The 23,208-nt window shown below is 29.6% G+C and overlaps 2 protein-coding genes and 1 pseudogene across 4 annotated transcripts in view; 1 reads left to right on the top strand and 2 right to left on the bottom strand.

Moving 5' to 3' along the window:
• The window catches only part of LOC129988398 (paired amphipathic helix protein Sin3b-like), a 69,753-nt gene extending 68,828 nt beyond the window's left edge, over nucleotides 1–925 (bottom strand). For both annotated transcript variants that reach the window (XM_056096622.1, XM_056096623.1), the window contains exon 1: nucleotides 480–925. In XM_056096622.1, the coding sequence (XP_055952597.1) occupies nucleotides 480–560 (81 nt within the window). In that variant the 5' untranslated portion in view covers nucleotides 561–925. The remainder of the gene's footprint in view (nucleotides 1–479) is intronic.
• A 4,272-nt stretch (nucleotides 926–5,197) lies between these two features.
• LOC129989524 (U2 spliceosomal RNA) lies at nucleotides 5,198–5,331 on the bottom strand (annotated as a pseudogene).
• A 10,563-nt stretch (nucleotides 5,332–15,894) lies between these two features.
• Nucleotides 15,895–23,208, top strand: part of LOC129988033 (uncharacterized) — a 28,263-nt gene continuing 20,949 nt past the window's right edge. Inside the window, exon 1 of one of the 2 annotated variants that reach the window (XM_056096120.1) lies at nucleotides 15,895–16,249. The gene's annotated coding sequence lies outside the window, so the exon portion shown is untranslated. The remainder of the gene's footprint in view (nucleotides 16,250–23,208) is intronic. The other variant, XM_056096119.1, reaches the window with a different exon arrangement.

The raw sequence follows: 23,208 nt of genomic DNA, 5'->3' as shown, positions 1-23,208 counted from the left end.
GATCATGCACTGTTTCTGTTATCCACACAGTCCTTATGTTCAATGTGCTAGCCAAAGCTACTAGGTTCCCACTCCTGCTGCTAGCGAAGCCGTAGAATTTTTTTTTTTTTTAAGTTAAAAAATTCTGCCTGCTGCCTTCTACAGATGCCAAAGGCATCTGTAGAAGGCAGCAGGCAGTCTGAAAAAAAAAATACTTATCAGTAAAAAGTCCTAATTATATGGCGGGAAATGGTAACCGTAACTGTTCCAAGGAAGTATTTGTTTATTTTGTTCGTCATCTTTATTGGCAACTTGGCATTGTTGGCGCAGCAAGGGGCACACTAAAATTCACTTATACCTTTTCATTTTCCACCAGAAACATATAACAATAACATTTCTTTCAGTTTTCAAATGCTAAAATCATTGAATATATATTTATAAAATATTTTTGAAACATCTTTCAAATAATCATTATCAAAATTGTATTTTATAACACTTACCTGGGCATGAGCATAAGCAAGAAGAGAAGATTGTTGCTCGTGAGCAACTTTTTGTATGGGAGTCAATTTATCTCGGTTCATTTTGGCAATTACACAATGATTGCAGAATTACGTTAAATAAAAGAAAATTCTGAAAAGATACCAACTGAATTGAAACTGATTGCAGACAGTAAACTGGGATAATTTATATAAGGCTTCAATTCAATACTAAATTGATCCATTTTATTATAAACACCTGCTTAAATAAATACTGATATTCCGACAATAAAAATATTAGTGTCGGATTTATCATAAATGAAGGACAATGGAAAGGGAAAAAATAGAGAAAAGTTTAAAGAATAAAAACTGCAACAATTTTCACATACATTCAAAATATTATTGTAACAGTAATTTTAATAAGAGCGTAATAAAGAAAAAACTAAGAACATTTAAATTAACAAACTCTTTCAAACCAAACAAACCCGAACATTGTTTTAATAGCAGTAGTAGTTTTTAACTTTATAAATATTCGGCTTTACCACTACTTACCACAATAACGAGAAATATAAAATAAATAAAAATTTTACAATAATAATGCAATACAATTTCCCTACAACAATACAACTATATGAATGGAAACTGGATAGATTACGATATGTAGAGATTTGAATATTTAAAAATATTTTTGACTCAGAAGTTAGGTAAGAAAAAAAGTAAAAAAAAAAAAAAAAAAAATTAACTTTAAATTGCAAATTTAAGTTGAACAAACATAAACTACAACATATTTGAATATCGTACGATTTGCATGAAAAAAAATCTCAGATTATCATTTATAAAAATAATAAATTATGTATGAAATTCAATAAAACAAAATTACGTATGAATAATACCATGCGCTGATGATAGAGGTTTTGACAGAGCATTTCAGTGAATCACCACCATCTCCGAATACAATAAAATTAATTAAATTAAACTTTGATGCTATTGATAATAGCAATGCAATGCATTTACCTTATTTTAGTCTCTGAAAGTAACCTGTAAAAAGATGTGTCAAAACTACTGACACCGTTCATGGTTCATAATTATCATCTGGCTCGATGGTCTTTATTAGCTACTTCAGACCGAATCTCAAAATTTTACTCTTATTTATTGATTCTTTCCCGGCTTGAAAATCACCAGTGTTATTGAGCATTTCGTGCAATTAACCCTCAGTGTAATGATTGCTCTTACCAAACAGTTAAAATAGAGTGCGATACTTTTTCTTTTTTATTATCATATTTTTTATTGTTTAGGATTTGAAACAATATCTGATGTACGCTGTGAAATGATCACAAATAAAATAAATTATGAAATAATAAATCGATTAGGTTTGCAATCAGAAATATTTATATTACAACGAATCATGGTATCGCATAACGTAAACAAATTTAGATATGTTTTATATATTACACACAGAGACACACTTAGAAATTTTGAGCCTGTAGGAAATGCATACTGTAAGGTCAAAGGTGGCGTTTGCGGGGGAGGGGGTCAATTGCTCCCCTGTCGGCAACCACTCCCCCCCCCATTGGCGGGAGATTGAGAATTTCGTCTGTAAAGGTTTTCACCACTTGAAGGCGGATATAGACAGCTGACCATTGACGAATATGATAATTTAAAAGCCGTCTTAAAGTTAGTATTCTTAAAAGCTTTACTCTAAGCAATCGAAATATCCAATTAACGGTTTAAGCGGTTTGACTACACTTGGCAAAATAATCGATAAAGTGGCAAATAGATAAGACATCGCTTTTCGCCGATAATTTTTGGTTGTGTGCAAGTTTTGAGGTTCGAACTCGCAACGTTAGGGTTCATAGCCGAGTAACAAAGCCACTAGACAATAGTGTACACTCCTTTCCGGAGGTTGTTATCAGGCTTATGAAGTTACAACCACAATACTTCCCCACCAGTGAGTCGGTGGAGTTTATCGTGCCAGTTATGGCGAGCGACAAGCGTGATTATCGTGCCAAGCGTTATGGCGGGCGAAGGCGAGCGTGTGTGAGTGGTTGCTGCTGGTAGATGGAGCCACGACAGCTGAACGAAGGATGCTGCTGTTCAGAACCAGGGTCACCAATGTGCAAGTTTGAGGTTCGAACTCGCAACGTTAGGGTTCATAACCAAGTAACAAAACCACTAGATAAAAGTGTACACGCCTTTCCGATGGTTGTTATCTGGCTTATGAGGTTATCATCACAGTTGGATGACGACGATACAGTTTTTTAGGCATCTGATTAAAATGTCATTCATTCAGCTTATAATTTGCACTTCTTTTGGCAATATAACCAATGAGGTGGCTGGTGAATAATAGTTATCGCTTTTGTCCGACAATTGTTGGTCGATCGACTAAAAACTCAGTGCGATGGATATCGACGATGTTAAGTCCACGGATTTTCAGTCATCTGATTCAAATGTCGTTCATTCAGCTAATTCCCACTATATTTAGCAGAATAATCAACAAACCAGTAAGTAAGTATGACATCGATTTTTGTTGATTAAGATGGCATCATATTTATAAAAGAAGTTAGTTTGCGATCAGTTATGATGGAATTATTAGGTCAATTAAAGCTTTTATTGTTGTTGTTGTTTATAATGGCGCCATGGACAATCTCGCTGACGAGGTCAGCGACTTAAAGCCAAGTGTACGTCTCTTGTTCTAGTACCACCAACTAGTGCCAAGAGTACGTCTTAGCTACTCACGCATCACATTCTTTTGCACAACCCCTTTTTACTGAGGACTCATTCACACATCTCACAGATAGAACAAATGAGGAACAGCCATGTTCGAACCGGGACTCGAACCCAGGACGCCTATGTCACGGGAAAGACGCGCTACCCCTGTGCCAGAAGGCCGGGGAAGGTTTTTTTTATACATGAATAGGGAGATAAATAGTTCGGAAAAGAATCGTCATTTTTTAATGCAGTTATTACTTCCTCAGAAAAAAATCTGTAAGAACATCTCATTTATTTCGGTATGTTACTAAAATCTGGTTAATGGTTAATCTAAATTTAATAAAACACTCTTTTCACTCAACACTATTATGCAATATGCATGCTAAGAAGGGCTACTTCGCTGTAGTCAAATTATGTGAATTCACTTTAAATCATAGGTGAAAGTAAATTGTATAATTGTAAATTAAGTTTATTTAACAGTAAAATATTTGGTTTTTGTAATCTAATTATTTCTTTAATGAAATATAACTAATCGCAATTGACGACAGAAAATAAACATATGTGATATGGTACCTTTTTATCTACTCGCAAAGAGTTTACAAAAATATGCATTAACTCTACAATCGGAGAGCATATATATTTTTTCTTTTCTTTTCTATTTTTTCCGTTACTTTTCATTGCAAAATCTATATAAATTCAAGTACTTCTATATTTTTAATAGACTTTGGATAAAGATGCCTTGACAAAAGTATGATTAATATAGTTATTCATAGAATAATCTTATATAACATATTAATCCCTTGACATAAGAATGTACTTAACTTCTTTATTAGACGACGCTTCCTATTTGAGACAATTAGTATTAGTTCTTAAAATAATATAAGAGTATTGGAGATATTGAAGCATTTTTAAGTAATTTTTGGATTTTAAATTACTTAATGCTTTCACTTAATTGCAGAATTAAAATTTTAAATTTAATAATTCGATGTGCGCATCCAACTTGCAGCTGTATTGAAAAGGTGAAGAAAACCCAATATATGCAAGTCAGGGAAAAACAGGAAGAAAATTAGCATGAAATAACTTTTTGAGAAAAAATACTTAACGATAAGAACACGTGTCCAAAAGTCAAGATAAGGAAGTCCAAATTCAAGATTTAAAAATGCATGGGCTTTATAAAATTAAATATGCACATATATGTATAGATTTAGATTAAACGTTTCGAATTTAATGTTTAATTAATAAGCATCACATAAGAAAATAAGTTTGAACTATATTTGCAAAATATTTTCTGCAGCCTTCTTAAGAAAACGATAACATCATCTTTTTTCTCCGTAATCTATATTTTTATTCGAATTATAGTAAAATTTCGCTCGTGCATACGAGCTTATTCGCCTCGGATTCGAAAAGCATCTAAATTATTATTGCAACCCTTATTTAAAAATTATTTTAGATAGATGGCAGTGCAAACAAATATTTTTATTAATTCTGGATTTCTGAAACGTTTCTTTTGTTAAACCTTTTGAGCATAGTTTCTACATTCACATTATATAACCTCCACGATAAGAGCATGCATTTGTTCATTTAGCAGGAGATATCATTCTAGCGCAATCAATACAAAGTTGTATGTATTCTTTTCCAAGAAGGCTTTGACTCTGATCATGCTAGTAGACACACAAGTGTGAAACATCCCGATTAGTGAAACAAAATCAGGTGTTCCAGTCTTAGACGGGAGTGAAGAAAAGGAAGAGTCCATGAGAAATCAAAACTAAAAATTAAACTCAGTGGCACGGAGACTCTATGTAGGCCAAGGCCTACAGTGTCCATATCTGCTTTCTTGGTCAAGGTTCTTAGGGTGCCAGGCATATTTTCCGGTTAGGGGGTCAGCCTAACGCTGAACCCGTATTTAGTTTCCAAGCATACTTGGTCCTCAGTTTATCGACTCACTGAAGGGATAAAAGTCTGGATTGACCTTGCACAGCACGAGGACTTTGACTCGGACCTGTGCGTTGGGAGTGCGCCACTGGGCTTCTGAAATGAATTGTGAAACTGGCATCTGTTCCAAAAATTAGTTTAACATCAATAGGCACCCTATGGGTGCCGTATCAGATATTAAGCTGATAAGAACAGATACTACACTTTGATATTAGCCAAAAGGAAGAGAAATTATTTCATCAAAAGTTCTAGCTTTAAAAGTAGGAAGCTCTAAAATGTCATAGATAAATGATTTTTCTTCTTTCTTTCTGAATTGGAATTATTAGAATTGGAATTATTAGAACAAACATAAGATTTATTATTTCTTTCATGTTTTTTCTTGCGTTGAGAGTACTGTATATATTCTTTTCCTATAATTATTTATTGTAGAAGCATTGTTCACTTTCAAGGAAATTAACTAACCAAGAAAACATTTTTTGAATTCCTAGATTTCATAATTTCATATTATAAAGCATTATTTTGCTTCCGTTATCATTAACCAATATTAAATATTTATAAATTACTGCAGTTTTGCTCGATTAATTCATTTTTGTTGTAACTGAAATATTTTGTAAGAATTAAAAGAAAATCCATAAGATTAAGAACTATCTTAAATTCGAAGCAAATTCAAAGTAGCTAAAAATGTATTTCTCGTTAAACTTCAATCAAATATTTCCACAATAAATTTAGGTAATTTAGAGCTGCAATTTGTGTTTCTATCTATATACTACAATCTAAAATGAAATACAATCACATTTTTTTCTAGAATTAGTGCAATTAAATCTGGAAAGTCTCATGAAAAATAGACTCGGACAATCTTTTAATGATCAGTAACAAAAGCTCAAAACATTTTTTTTTCAAATGTCTTTGCATATTTTTAACAACGAGAAAAAATGAATAGTATTGAATGAAGAAAAACTAAATAATACTTAATTTTCTTCAATTAAAAGTAAAATTAATAATTTTGAGTTATTTTGAAGCCAAATTAGTGAAATTGTGCTTGCCCCCTTATCTGATTTGTCTTGACAACTATTGGCGAAATTCTAGTGCCGCCTCAGTGTGAGGCCTCCTTTTAATAAACTGGTCGATTTAAGTTCACGCTGCAGCATATTTTTAATCAAACATAAATGATTTACTTTAATTTATTTATTGATTTCAAAAACTTATATATAAATATTATTAAAACTGATTACACATAAATATTAGATAATTTTTCTTTACATATAAATAAAGGCATTTTATTATTGCATTCGATTATAGGAAAATTATTTTACTTCCTTTGACTTTATTTTCAATGATTTGATATTTAGAAACACTCAGGAAGTAACATAACTCTTGAAAAAGCATAAATTGTTCAATTAATTGGAGGCAGAATGCCAACCAACAGAATTAGTGTATGAGCTGAACAACAGATTTATTCAGTTCATAAACTCTTACTTCTAATCAAAAATCAGATTCTATTATACTGATTAGAATAATTTTAACATTACGATAATACTGCCCTCTATGTCTTCAACTGAAAAAAATGTCTCTGAAAGTAAATATTCATTTCGATTGCTGTACGATGCACATGCATTTCGTAAATATTGCTATGGAATTATTATTAAATAAAACATGTTGAGCTATATTCTTGAATGAAAAAGATATTTCGTGAATTACAAATATATGAGGTGGAGTCAATGTTTATCACGTATTGTGTGCTTTAGCTCTCGATTATTTCCACTTTTTTCTACATAAACTCTAAGAACTCTATGGAAGTTTTGATCTTTTGTTTGTTAAGTCTTTTGTTTTAGTTAAATAACTTTTTGATCAGGATTACTGTGTATTTGCTATATGATTTTTTTTTAAAAAAAAAATTGCCATTTTCTGAAACTAAATCTGAAATTCTTTAAAAATTTCAATTGTTAAGTGATGCGAAAAATCCATTTTTTTTTCCTTTGCCCCGAAAAGCTAAACTTTAGATGTTAAGAAATATCATTACATGAACATGTTTGAAGGCACTGCATTTAATTCCTTTTGTACGCATTCCTTTTGTACGATTTATTGAGGATTCAATTTTTCTCATATAATTAGCTCTTGGGATAACGTTTTTTACTTTATCTCTCTTTATTCATAATGTGCAATTGTTGTGCTTAAACCTTTCAATAAAAAAGGAATTTCTTTTTACTCAAATTAATTTTTATGTAAGCAGTAGTCACACTGTTTTGACTTCAAATAACAACATCCATGTTCTCTTTTTGAATTATTTTTTTTTCTTTGGATGAAGGTTTAGGAAAAAATATATGTTTATATTTGGAAATCACATTGTAATCAGAATGAACATGTTTAGACTGTTAAAAACGACAATGCTTCTTGATTTCTTTTAAATGTTTTTGTTTTTTCTAATGATATAATCTTTAGTCTTAGCTCTTTATAAACTCAAAGATCCAGAATCTATTAATTCCAGTACAGATAGGGTAAAATAGGGTCCATTAACATTTAATTTCATAAGTGCTCTGAAATGGCCCTAACAAACTTAAAAATTTCTTTTCATTGTTAATTTCTGATATTGCTTTAAATTTTAATTTGTTTCGTTTCGTTAATTAAACTATTTTAAATTTACCTTCAACTACATTTGGTATAAAAGCTGACAATTCACTATATTTTTGATTCCACCTGTAGAACCGTGCTTAACACTGAGAAAAGACTTTATTTATTTATTAGGATTTTGGAATAGACCTTTTTATTTCTTTCATAAATTTTTCGTGGTATTACCATTGCACAGATTCTTTTCCATTTTTTTTTCATGTTATCTATACTTATAATAAAGCTCAATGTGTGTGTGTGTGTGTGTGTGTGTGTGTGTGTTGGCGCTCTACAGGCCAGGTCATTTGACCTACAGATACCAAATTTGGTACATGTATACCTTAGAGGTCGGGAATGTGCACCTGGGGTCCCTTTTTTTGAAATTTTAATTAGAATTTTAATTTTTAATTAAAAACTAACTTTCCCGCCAAAAAAATCTTCCATTTCCCCCACCGCCAAATGAGTAAGGCTTCCGTGTCTTTTTTCTCCCAACAGTAATGAGGCTAGGGTTAATATTTTTCGGCGGATTGTTTTAAACGATTCTGTTTATTTTCTTAATGTTTTATGCACTTAAAATTAAACATTGTTAATTAATCCATGTTTCAGATTCATTCTGAAGTACTTTTGAATTAAAATAACACAGAATAAAGGAAATTAAAAATGTATAATCTGCCTAGCGTTACCCCAACTGGCGTAGAAAAATTCACGCATTTGCGTTACCTAACTGGCGAAGAAAATTCACGCATGCGCATTGTTCTGATTGTTGTCATGACAACCACTTTCAACGGATGATTTAAATTATTTTTAGGTTAGTTGCATGCTTTTGTAAGTAAATTGTATTTATGTTAGTTATATATTTTTTGTATATGCTTATAGTTTTAAGTACATCGTTTTTTAAGTAGTTTTTTTTTAACCTGTTTTCAATGATTTAAATTATTTTTAGGTTAGTTGTGTACTTTTGTAATTAAATTGTATTTATGTTAGTTATATATTTTTTTGAATATGCTTATAGTTTTAAGTACATCGTTTTTTAAGTAGTTTTTTTAAACCTGTTTTTGACCGATTATTTTAAACGATTCATTTTATTTTCTTAGTGTTTAATGCATTTAAAATGAAACATTGTTCATTAATCTATCTGTTCATGATGAATCTGAGAAAATTTTGTTGACAAATTCTTGAGATATTACATAAATTAAGAAAGATATTCTTTAGTGCCCATAAAGTTTAAACGATCAGTGGCTCTATTATCAGTAATCATATTATTAAAAAAATGCTTTGTTCCAGTAAAAAATATTATTATATTAATTGCAGATTAATCATTTACACTTTAATTTAAAGCATAAATTCTACGAGGGGTAACAGAAAATGAGAGAGATACAGATCACGTTATGACTGAAGGCCTTTATAATATTATGAGTGAATTATATGACTATCAAAATTTGAAGTTTTAAAATATTTTGCTGAAGAATCTATTAAAGTTGGAATTGCATAAAATATTTAATTAAAATTTTAACGAACATTAAGATTGGCGAACCGGCTGGTCGCCAAAGGCGGCTAGTCATTTACTAAATCTAATAACGTCTTACATAGTTTTACAGAAAGAAACTATTACTAAACTGAAACCATAAAATTGAAATTTATCTGAAATATAACTAAAGTCATTGCACCATTTATTAATCACGATAACAACCTATGAATGAGGAGCTGAGGCTCGTTGTTTCGACTAAGAAAACTCCGTTTCAGGCTTGAGCAGCCATTTGTTTTGACTCTGATTCAGTAAGTAGGCTGACTTATGTATGCTCAATGTTATTACAAACTTCCAATGTCTATAAATATTTCAATACCTAAGTGAATGTAATGAAACAGATATATACTTGACCAATTATGCTTACGATTAATATTATCTTATATTTTAGGATTCTTTGATTTTTTTTCTGAAATTTTTTATTTAGAAACTAAGTTAATAGCTTTTTACTCTAACGTATATGAAGTACAGAAAAAAATATGACAGTCAAAAAATTTTGCGAATCTCCACAATTTAGACTCCCCTGAGTTCGAAAAACACATTTTTGGCATTATGTCTGTTTGTTTGTTTGTCGGAATAAAGATAACTCAAAAGTAATTTGAGCTATATAGATGAAATATGTTATTAAAAAAAGCTAAATTTGTAGATTTTTATCAAATTTTGAGCAAAATCTATTTAGAGGAAGTTTGTTTGTCTTTCTGTTCGAATATAAAGCAGCATAATAACTACAAATTGAAACGAGTTAGATGAATAAAATTCGATATATAGATTTAACATCTATAGTCCAGACACCAATCGAATTTTGAATCCAATCCATTAAGCGGTTGGCCGTTAGGCAGTCTATACTTTCAGAATACGATAATTCAACAATTTAATATACCAACTTAAACATATCAAATTTAAAATGTGCATTGTGATTATAAGTATAGTTCTGTGTCAAATTTTTGTTTCAATCAGTCGTAAAAAACGCGTCTAAAACACAAATGTAATTTTCGAGAATCACACGGCAGAATCCGTAATTCACGTGGAGGGTTATTATTTCGTAACTAACAATGGTGGAACAGGTGCAGTTACTGCTAATAATTTCTTTCAGCATTTTTTTTTTAATTTTGTAATTAGCAATTGCTAATATTTTCTTTCAGTATTATTCTTTTAATTTTGTATTTAGCAATTGCTAATAATTTCTTTCAGCATTTTTCTTTTAATTTTGTAATTAGCAATTGCTAATAATTTCTTTCAGTATTTTTCTTTTAATTTTGTATTTAGCAATTGCTAATAATTTCTTTCAGTATTTTTCTTTTAATTTTGTAATTAGCAATTGCTAATAATTTCTTTCAGCATTTTTCTTTTAATTTTGTAATTAGCAATTGCTAATAATTTCTTTCAGTATTTTTCTTTTAATTTTGTATTTAGCAATTGCTAATAATTTCTTTCAGCATTTTTCTTTTAATTTTGTAATTAGCAATTGCTAATAATTTCTTTCAGTATTTTTCTTTTAATTTTGTATTTAGCAATTCTTTTTTAATGCGATGCAAATTCATCCAAACTTTATTTGCACTTGGACAAGGTGGGAATTGCGAACTGTTGAGGAAACTCGGGGGTAATAAATTGAAGAATGGTGAAGTTCGGAGTTCTTATATATTTGATTGAAAAACAGCTAACTTCTTAGTTTTTTTTTCTGTGAAAACAAAGAAACAAACAAACAAACTCTCTCACTATTGCGACTCTTGATCCATTGTCGTAGTCATCAATGCGCGTTCCATAGTCACAAGATTATGCGCCTGGCATATTTGTCACAATCCGATTAGTTTTGATTTGAGTTTTCGTGATTGTTATGGACAGATTCTACTGCAATTAAAAACTTTTAATTACACAATTTATTTACATCTAAAATGTAGTATAAATAATATTTTTTTTTATTCCTTCAACACCCAACTAACGTCCATGAGATTTTCTACTAGAACTTTAGTTAGTATTTTGTGAAATCAAATCTAAGATACTTTAAGACAAAGGCCTGTAAATCGTTGATATTCCGGCTGGACAGACCAAAACGTAAGATTTGATTTAATGAAGTTTAAAGTTTTGATTTATTAGAAACAATTATGATTAAAAAACATAATTAAAATCCAGAATAAAAAATGGAAGAAAGAATGAGGCAGCGACCAACAATGGACAAAAATTGGCACGTAACTGTACATGAGCGATACTAGATTATAGTTAAGTTAGAATTACAATTACAATTACAACGTCCAATTGCAGACGTCCATGGCTCCATCTCCTGGTGAAGATCAAACATAAAATAACAAACGGTTAAAACAAATGCACCTTCTAGTTTCTATGAATGATTCAACAAGTTAAATTAAGGAATCTCATGGCAAGCAGAAATAGGAAATGGAAAATAAATTTTAAACATTAGCAATCTCTGAAATTTATTCCTCTATCAGTAAATATTTAAACATTATTTTCAATTATCTTTTTTTTAATCTCAATTTCGTTCTGTTTCTTGTTTTAAAAAGTGTATCTGAATAAAACTATACTGAAACAAGGAAAAGTTTTCTAGTAATGGTTTAAAAAATATTTTGCTGTTCTGTCTCTTAAATGAATCAGAAGCATTTTTGGTAAAAACAGGTATGTGACAAATTAATTTTGAGAGAAATTCTCCCATTTATTTAAAAATGTAAATGTCTATGAAAGCAGTTTTCATCAGTTTTAAAGAAAAGAGAATTTATATTTTAGCCAATTTCTCTGCTAAAAAAATGCATACTGTCCCAAGATAATAATACATGTTATGTACACAATAGTATATATTCATTGCGAATTCTAAGCTGAACTATATGTAGCGATAGAATCAAATAAAAGCTCAACTGGGACAATTTTGGTCTAACAATTGTGTTTACTGAATATAAATAGAAAAATTATTGATATTTTTACAATTTAATTTCTTTACTTTTTAATATGCGTCATTTAAACATATAATGTAGAAAAGGTTTTGAGTTTTTGAATTTCGTTGTGAAATGAAAAGAAAACCAACAGTATGGTTTGAATCTCTTCCTTTTTTTAAAAATTTGAATTAATATTTGATAATAGCTTACGATTTCTGTGATAAGAATACATTTATATTTGATTGATGTTCTCACACCCAAGAGTAGGATTTCAAAAATTTTGTAAGCCTCAAATCTATAAAATATTTTTCGCAACAGTTGGCGTCTGGAATTGAGTACATATTGCTACACCTACGACTACCTTCGTGTTACGAAGGTCGCAGCCGAACGCGTCATTATTCAAGGTCGACTGTGATTTGCTTACAAATCGATGTTGTTTGGTGTTCATTGGTACGTAATGGTATACAAGTTGTTAACCCTTTTTTATAGGGTGCTTTTATATACCCGTCAGTTGTTGTATATCATATATTGTTTATATTATAATCCTGTAGTTTCGATTTTATAGAGAGACAGTCTATTGTTAAAATTCTTTTGAGATGACAGTCAAGCGCAAGACTTTCGAAACTTCACATACTGAAATATCAAAATGTATATGTATTTCGTAGTAATATAAGTTTAAATAATCTGTAACGTGCAATAAAGATGCCATAAAGTGTTTATAAAGATGTCTCTAGACAAGTATCTGGTATTTATACTTCCTCGTATACGAATATAGAGAAATCATTGTAATTGTCAAAAAATTTGAACTCGAAATTTTGAAGAAAATTCAAGTTTTGGATCTTTCTGAGTTTGAAAAATGTCTGACTGTCGGAGTAAATGATAATTCAGAAATGCTTTGAGCTAGACAGATGAAATTTGGTATACCGTCTACCGACCGAATTTGTATATTTTTATCAACTTTAAAAAATTCATTCAGAGGATGTCTGTTAATCTGGTTATTCACATATTAGTTAATACGTTAATTATAAAACAAAGAGAACTAGGTAAATAAAATTTTGAACACGGATTTAATTTCGGTACATCTGTTTGTGGTTGCGATTGCCGGTTGGTAAACGGTCCTTACACCACATTTGTTGATTTCTATGAAATGTTGAAGCAAAATCTATTCAGAGTAAGTCTTCTGTCCGGTTGTTCGAATATAAGTTGATAACTACAAAATGAAGAGAAGTAAATTGATAAGATTCGGTACATAAATTAAACATTTGTAGTGTAGACACTAGGGATTGCAATACCGGGCCAAAATTTCAATACCGGTATTCGGTATTTTTTAAATCTTAATACCAGGATACCGGTTTTAATACCGGTATTAGAAATTTTAGAAAAAGAAAGAAAACACAGGTGTTTCTTTATTTTATTTGCCAGTTTTATTAGAGAGTGTAAATGTCACAAAAAATAATTTGTAACTTATAAATTATAACAGTATATAAAGAGTCACAAAAAGTAAAGGAACATCTTATTTATTTAAATCATAAAAAAAGTGTAAATATCACTACTCAGTCTGTGGTACTATTACAATTTTTTGAAATTTGATAATAAAAAACATAATGCATCAATTGTACTATCATTAAGCCTGAAAAAATTATCAGCTGTCGAAAAAGCTCTTTCGGCATCTACGCTAGTTGGTGGTATTGTTAGCAATGCGCGATATACTTTCTTCAAGTATTTATCTCTGAATCTCTCATCTTCAAATAAATCGATTTCTCGTCGGATGGTTTTGGATATAGCTGATTTCTTTATTGTGTTTTGGTTCTTTGAAATTTTTTTATTTATCGCTCATTCTAATTTTTATTCAAGAGACAATTCATTTTCACTATCACATGAGTGTCATCATAATGTTCGATAACTGAACCGTATTCTTCTGAATGTGGATAGGTTTGTGGGTAAAAAATTTTAAGAAAATTTACTATAAACTTAACCAGATTTGAATTGGTTATTTCCTTTTCTTCTTTTTCATTTCAATTTTTGAAATCATTATAATTAGGTAAATACCATAAGAAATTTTCTATTTCGGTATGCCTTTCTTCTTTGCGATTTTTCAATGTAATATATAATTCTTCAGATAGTAATGTACGCTGTTCTTTCAGTGACTGCAACATGAAATTTATTGTTGCATTAGCTGTTAATAAAATAGAATCTCTCTGACACAATGCCTCAACAGTCAGTTTTATTGGAAGTAGAGCTGATGCAGTTCTGGATATTGAGTCGAATTCACTATCTGAAAAATTAATTTACAAGTTGAAGTCGATTATTGCTTTTGAATTTATTTTCTCAGTTTCAAAAATCGTTCCATCATTAGGAGTAAACTGTTTCAACGTGTTTTAGAATCTAATATTAACATATATTCTGTTTTATTTTCAGTAAGTATATATTTTAGTAATATGTCATTTTTTATATTTATTTATTATTATTTTATTATTTAAATATCTAAACAATTTTTCGAACTTTATAAGCTATAGGAAGCAATTCGTGATGGGTTAATATTTCATCCTCATTATCAATATTTTCTTCAACAATTACATTGCCAATATCACTCTCACTCTTACTCTGTTCAAATTTTGAATCCGAAGTTTCTATATCCACAGTATTTGGATACTTCTGTTCTTTATTTTTTGATAGAATACGTCTATTACTTCTAATTGAATTCCGTCAGCACAGCACAATTGCTGATTTGCACCAATCAACTTTCCAACTTCTTTCATAACTGTTGCTCCATCAGTCATTATGGATTCAATAACTTCTTTCAGGGATAATCCATGTTTCAGTAATTTAGATTTAAGCATTTAATTAATTTCGCGCGTTAGGGAGACATAAAAAAAAAACGCATACTATTTTGCTATGTTGGCGATCTCTGAACTTACAGTGGAGAACAATTTTAAAAATTTCTAGTAAATACCGAAAAACCGGTATTTAAACTTGTGAATACCGGTATTACAAAATTGTACAAATAGCTCAAAATACCGGCATTCAGTATCCCGGTATACCGGTATTACAATCCCTAGTAGACACCAATCAAATTTCGATCAGCAAGGGGTCACGCGTCTGTCGGTTTGTGTTTTCAGAAGATTATGAATGTGAGAGTTCGAAAACGCCATGGTTTAAATCTGTCATATTTTGTATGTGATTTTGTGACTGCATTTGTAGTCATGTTATGTCAAATTTTGGCTTTAAGCGGTTGAGGAAAACGCGTCTAAAAAACAAATCACCTTTATTAGAGAGTATACGAGGAAGTTTTGGGAAAACCACACCCGCTGGTTATTCAAATGTTTGACGATATTTAATTTTTTTTCCAATAAAAAAAACCTAGCAAATATTTTAAATCTCCTAAGGATTTTCATTTTATTAAATGATGCACTAGATAATCTTTTTAAGCAGATGATTTTAATACTTCTAAAAAAAATTTGAAATCAATTTTCATTGTCTCTAAATCTTGCTTTCATAACATAATAATAAATAAATCACTCATAATTCCATTCATTCGGAGAAGTAATTTTTTTTTTTCTTTTCTGCGAACAAATAAAAAGCTGGATTCGCTATTCTGTTTCAAGGATAAAGTATACTTCATTGACCTTCATTCGAAGTAAAGATTACGTACGTTTTAAATGAATTAAATAAACAAATACAAAAAACTGATACTCATTTCTAATCTTTGTTGTGTCCCAAATGATAATTATCTCAAGCCTTACTTTATGCAATCATTAAATATAATTTTTCGTTATGCTGCTTTTTGTCTTATCAGTAGCTATATTCTTAAGATTGTGGCGCTAGTCGTCAGACGATCGTTTGAGACACGGCAACCCTTTATTTGTAACATTCAACAACTAACTGATATTTCGGAAAGAGCTGAGAAATATTTCCAAAAACAATACATCGCGCACTCCGCTTGAGATACGCTGCAAGGATTTCCAGATTAAAAAAAGTTCGAATGTTTATGATGCTAGAAACATAGTTACGATTGAGCGGAGTCCGGTGTGGTGGAAAACAAGTTTTGTTTATTTCTTCCATCTCACAGACTCTAGGGTTTTTTTAGAAACTATAATCTACTTTCTTTGTATTTGGATATGAAATTAATGCTTGGATACTGAGTGAGTAAAATAATTAATTCTTCTGTTCTCTAAAAAATCAGTATTAATTATTTACAACTGATTCTTATATTATTTGCATATTATTCAGAATATAATAAATATGCCTTATTTTTTATATAATTTGTTCAGTTTATTTAAAGCAATATTTTATATATGGAATTTACAGTTCGGTCTGCATTTGAATTCAATTAAGTGAATTCTTATTTTTTTGTAACCTTCCCGGACCCTATATCCGATATAACGAATATCAATTTAAATCATATGAAAAGTTGCATTTTATCTTAATATATTGTAAACTGTGTGTCAAATACCATGTATAACTAGTAAAAAAGTTTCTCTAAATTTCCCAAATTTTTAAAATTTTGTTCGGGACATTGTAAAAGTAATAAGGCTTCTCAGTTCAATAGGCACAGCCCAACAATCAATGGGCTTTTTTCCCTGGTGTCAATTAAACGTCCCAGGTTTATTATTTTTGGTGATAAATAAATGTCTTATATGTTAGATTTAATTAATAAATAGTTAAACTAATCAAAAAAGTAGATTAAGTTTTCATTCTCACATTTTAACATACTTAGATTATGATCAACTCTGATTAGAAGAAGAAATTTGTTTTCCTAAACCATTCGAACGCCTCAGATTCCCGAATTTCAGATGTCTGAGCTCAGTTTAAAAAGGATTTTTTTTTTATTTCCCTAGGATATAAATTAAATGTCCCCGAGTCTTCCAAATTTAGATTTTGTAATTGTTTGTATTTAAAAAATATTTCAGGTTTAATATGAAAAATTTTAAAAAGTCAATTCGTATAAATATAAAAATTAAAATTTATAAATAATTTGTATAATACAGATAGAATAATGAGTCGAATTTTTTGAAATTTTTCTCGTAAATGCTATTGAATGTAAGGAGAATTTTAATAAAAATTTCGTAACAATTAATAAAACAGATAGCTTTTTGTAAGTAAGCAGTGGGAGTTCCCCCCCCCCCTTAAATTTTCTTTAGTATTCTCTAATAAAGGTGTTATCGCAGAGAACGCCTTAACTGTACAACCGCCTTGAACAATCGACTTGAACGTCTTGATTGGTGTAAAATCGTTACGAAATATTAGCTTTGGAGAGAATTTAGCATTTTTATTGAATTTATGATATTTTCTAAGTGAGTTTCCCCCCCCCTTTTCTTTCTGTTGATTAATTCCTGGTATAAAGTATCCGAAAATCGAATTTATTGTATAGACGTGTTCTTCCAAACAATTGAAACAAAAATTTGACACAAACCACACTTGTAATGACAAAATCCTGTTTCAAATCCGATATATTTGTTATTACGTTTTTGAGTTATCGCGTTTATATGCTTTTGAAATTACAAACCGACATATGGTCAACCCCCGTGTTCTATTTGGCTCAAATTTTGGTAACTGTTGATGTTAAATCTGTGTACCGAATTTTATTTATCTAGCTCTCTTCATTTTGTAATTATTGTGCATACTTATACTCGAACAACCGGATAGACAGACTTCCTGTGTAGGGATGTCACCAAAATTTGACAGGAATTTATAAATTTGGTAAAAACACGACATACCATCCATCTAGCTCAGAGCATGTTTGAGTTATCATATCACCGATAGAGAGACTGACAAACATTTCCCAAGAACGTGTTTTTCGAACTCCAATAGGTTTAAAATGCGGAGATTCATCAAATTTTGATTTCGAATTTTTAGACGATTACAATACTTTCTCTATATATCGTATACGTGTAAGTTTCCATGTATAATTTTTTTTATTTTTATCTTAAGTATTTCAGTTAACGATTAAATTAAAATATAACCAATTTTTAAAATTATTTTATTTTTATCTGCCACTAAATTCGATCTCACAGTTGAAAGAAAGATTTATTATCAGTAAGCTCTGGGAATCTTTTGCGTATCTATGTCCTTCCAGCCCTAATTATTTAAACTTTTGTTGCATTGTTGTAATTAAATATTAAGAGAAATATAAATGCAAAATATCAGTTTATTGATGCGAACATGTTGACAATATCTTCTTGGATACAGTATTTGATGTCCGAATGGAATTATCTTGAAATTTTAATTAATAAAATTTGATAATATACGATTAATATTACATTTAATGACTCAGAGATTAGAAAAGTTACTCCTTTTCTACAAGATCTATACATATAAAATAGTAACTTATGTGACACAGAAATCGGTCTTATTACTTATTGCCGAATGGCAACAGTCAAATATAAACAAATAGCTATATGAATGTTTCCGAATGGTTCGTTGAATGTTTTTACAGCTGTTTTTAATTCAACGTTTCTCAAAATAATAATGCTACAAATTATAAGGGAGAGTGTTCATCGTGTGTGTCTCCTAAACTCCACTCAGTCAAAGGAAGCAAAATATAAAAGGAATCAAGAAATAAGTGCCAAATAAAAAATTTAGTCGAGTGCAAATATAGGATGAAATATCGTCAGATGAGAAATCGCAATACACCTACAGAAATTTATAACCGTTTCTTCCATTACTATTATCTCACAAAAATGATGTTTGTGTTATCTTAAAACTTAAAAAATATTAATGATAATTTCATTTATGAATATTTTTTCTTTATTTTAATATTTTTTTTTACAAAAATTTAATATAATATCCAATTTAGCAAAGTTTCTAATGATATGATTAAATTCTAATTCATCTATCAAAACCTTCAATCGCGTGCGTTTGCCAATGTTAACATTAAGATTAAAAATTGCTCTCTTTGGCATTAAATTTACCTCCGCTTTTATTTCACAGATTTAATATAGTATAATTTTAATATAATTTTATAGTATAATTTTAATTTAGTATAATTTTTAACATATTGAGTCGATTAAATTCATGTTTTACTGTTCCATCAAATAACAAGATAAAAATTTTAAAAAAATGCACTCCAATTTATTCACCTAATTAAATATGACTGTTTCATATTAATTAAATAAAATTATATAATTTGGGCGAACACGTTGGTCGCCAAAGGTCCTTATTACATTAGTAAAATGATAAATAAGACCTACACCAGCGGGAGTAGTCTTGCCGGGAATTTTCTTTCGCACTTCTTATGTAAGTTCTTCGTATTAAGTATTTATCTTTTTATTAATATTTTCAGAAATTATAGCAGAAAAACTCCAAAAATCAGGTTAATTTTTTATTAATTAAAATTCTTGTAATTAAAATCACATTTTTAATTCGCTCCTATAGTATAATTTTTAACATATTGAGTCGATTAAATTCATGTTTTACTGTTCCATCAAATAACAAGATAAAAATTTTAAAAAAATGCACTCCAATTTATTCACCTAATTAAATATGACTGTTTCATATTAATTAAATAAAATTATATAATTTGGGCGAACACGTTGGTCGCCAAAGGTCCTTATTACATTAGTAAAATGATAAATAAGACCTACACCAGCGGGAGTAGTCTTGCCGGAATTTTCTTTCGCACTTCTTATGTAAGTTCTTCGTATTAAGTATTTATCTTTTTATTAATATTTTCAGAAATTATAGCAGAAAAACTCCAAAAATCAGGTTAATTTTTTATTAATTAAAATTCTTGTAATTAAAATTTTTAAAAAGTCCCGATTCCACCCTCCAAAGTATATACATGTGCCAAATGTGGTAGCTAATACACATGCACGCAGACATTCATCTTTATTATTAGTATAGATTTAGATGAAAATAAAGAGGAATAGAGAGTTTTGTGCTTTTATAATGCTTTACATGATATTATAGTTCCGTAACTTTATATATATATACTGTTATGAATCAGAGACTTTGCATTTTGTATTGTTACTATTAACACCCATTTAACGTTGCCGCTGATATATTACCTGGTACAGAAATTCTTCTTTGGCCCTTGGTTAAATCAATTTGGTAAGTATACACTAAGCCAATATTAATATAGAAAAAGAAGAATCCTCCCCACCTACAGTTGGGAAGAAATATTTAAAGTCTTGAAAAAATAATTAATTAAAAATTAATAAAGAAAACCTTTATTCTGACCATTTTTTGCTTTAAATTAGAGAAGTATATTCCACTTATTACTTTAAGAAATTTGAATTAGATATCAAAATCAAATGATCGAATAAAAGATTTCTATTAATCATTTTTAAAGTTTTTTTTTCAGTAGATAATTCAAAAAAAAATTATTTAAAATCCAACAAATTATTATAGACTTTAAAACAAATTTCATTAAAGGGTTCTATCTAATTTCATTTGGTTCTATCTAATGGCAGATCGACTTTTAACTACTAGATATTACGAGCGAAAAAAAGTGTCCATAATAATGCAAAAAATAATTCAAAAATTTACACTTTTACTTCTCAAAATTGTGTAATTCGGGCATCCGAATGTTATCATCTTTATAGATAATGATATGACAAATTTCGTGCCCGTAAGTGCGATAAATCTGTTGAATACTGCACACACGCACACAAATATTTTCGTTATATAAACTGTTATTTATTAAAAACTAGTGCCAGCTAAAGCATACTTTTTTGTTGGTTATTTTGCCAATGCAGTAAGAACATCAGCGGGACTCCCTAAAACCTTCTTTCATATTCTTGAATAAAAGTGTTATCCCAGAGAAAGCCGTACATAGCACTGAAGTACAATAGCGTGAATTTAGCATTTTCACTGAATCTATCGTGTGACCTTTGGCGACTTTTTGGCGATTAATTCCGGGCCTACGGTTAAAAGTATCCGAAAATCGAATTTCGTTTTTGACACGTTCTTCAACCCTATTGAAACCAAGATTTGACAAAGAACTACGATTGAAATCGCATACCAAATTTGATTTGATATATATATATATAATTGGATGTGTGACAAGGTTAACAAATTCGGAAAAAAATTAGCAAATCTGTTAAAAATGAAATAAGTTGTTTAGTTCGAAATCAATAATTTAAAATAGATTTCATAAATATGATAACAAAGGCTGAAAAAATTTAAATACCTTTGTTTTAGCTCCCCTTGGTATTACTATTCATTCTAATTATGCTACAAAGTAATACATTTAACGGTTACTTAGTTGTCTTAATTCAATTTAAATCTTAAGTGAGTTCCTATTACTTTAAATCTTAAATGAGTCTATATTACTTTATCCTAAAATTTTCTATAAATCCAAATCCTACTTTTTTTATTTAATTATTTTAAACAAACATTCCAGAAAATTGCTGATTCTATAATTCGCAAGCTCCAAGAGAAAAGATTAAAAAAAAATTAATGTATATCTTTTAAAAAAAACTTAAGATTCTCTCTCCTAAATTGACACGTGTTATTGACGTCTTTACTAGAATCTCTCGGTAAAAAGCACTGAGTGCTAAATTTCTTAGACTTCCGCATTTGTGTTTTTGTGTGAACAGACGCATTCACTTTTGTCACCATGCATAAATCATGCCCTCCTGTGGAAAAACGAAATGAAGTTAAATTCCCAGTTTGTCTTCTTGTCGGTCATTCATCTGCAAAAATTATGCTACAGACATCTAAACTTAATAATATTCACATAAAATACGTTTCTAAATGGCTTTATTCATAGAAATAGTGATCATATCTACATGCAGGAAGCAGAATTCTTCTGCAATTGATTTTTTAAAATTTAAATTTAATTAATTTTTAATACTAACTATATATTTTCATGTACAAATTGAGACAATTTAAGATATATTTTATCTTCAGGACCAACGATATCTCAAAGCGAGGCAAAGAGTTAAAATGAGAGAAAATACCGAATAATACATTATATTTCATCGCTTATCCGATCCATACAGCATCTACATTTTCTGAAATCCAACTTCCTGCAGTCTCCCCAAAACTTTTTTTGCGTATTTTCTAATAAAGATGGCATCCCATGGAACGCTTTTCATGGCACTGGTGCACAATAGTTACGAAATATTAACCCTTGGCGTGAATTTAAGATTTTCGCAGAATCTATCGTCTCATCCTTGTCGAGGTCTTTAGGTGGTTAATACTGGCATAAGATTAATAGTATCTGAAAATCGAATTTGTGTTTCAGATGCGTTTTCTACATCTTATTGAAACCCAAATTTAACACAGAACTACACTTGTAGCCAAAAAATCTCATACCAAATTTGATGTATTTAAGTCATTCCAATTTTGAGTTATCTCATTTAGATGCTTCTGAAAATACAGACCAACAAACGGTCAGCTCCTTGTTGGATTTGGCACAAGATTTGATAGGTATCTGCACTAAAGATATTAAATCTGTATACCGAATTACAACCATCTAGCTCTCTTCGTTTGGGAGTTATGTTATCGTGTTAACTTATATTTGAACAGGCAGACTGATAGACCTCCTCTGAATGAATTTTGGTTAGAATTAGACAGAAGTATATTAAATGCTTTTGAATTATGTTTGTTACAGAAAAATGGATAGCCAAATTTTTCAAAAGTGTGTTCGAATTCATGGAAGTCTAAAACGCTGAAATTCGTTAAAATCTCGAGTTCAAATTTTTGGATGATTTATATACTTTCTCTCTCTCTCTCTCTCTCTCTCTCTCTCTCTCTCTCTCTCTCTCTCTCTCTCTCTCTATATATATATATATATATATATATATATATATATATATATATATATATATATATATATATATATATATATATATATATATATATGTATGTATAAAACAACCTGAAATTCATTGAAATTAAAATTAAAAAATTAATTTTTAATTAATTGATTAATTAATTTTTATTTCGCATTTTTATGTTTCATTTTGAAATGCAAATATCGTATAAAGTGAATTTTTGCATTTATTAAGCAGCGAATAATAGACGATTAACGCTCACTTGATACACGTAAATGTGAAATGAAATTTTGAAATCCTTTGCATTTTTTTTCTGAAGAAAAAATGTAAGGCAATGCTCAGTTATATATTAAATGACTTGAAAAGTACTTAATATTGGC

Source organism: Argiope bruennichi, chromosome 10 (assembly GCF_947563725.1).
Source record: "Argiope bruennichi chromosome 10, qqArgBrue1.1, whole genome shotgun sequence".
NCBI lineage: Eukaryota > Metazoa > Arthropoda > Arachnida > Araneae > Araneidae > Argiope > Argiope bruennichi.
The sequence above is the reverse complement of the archived record's forward strand: the minus strand, read 5'-3'. Positions and strand labels throughout refer to the sequence as shown.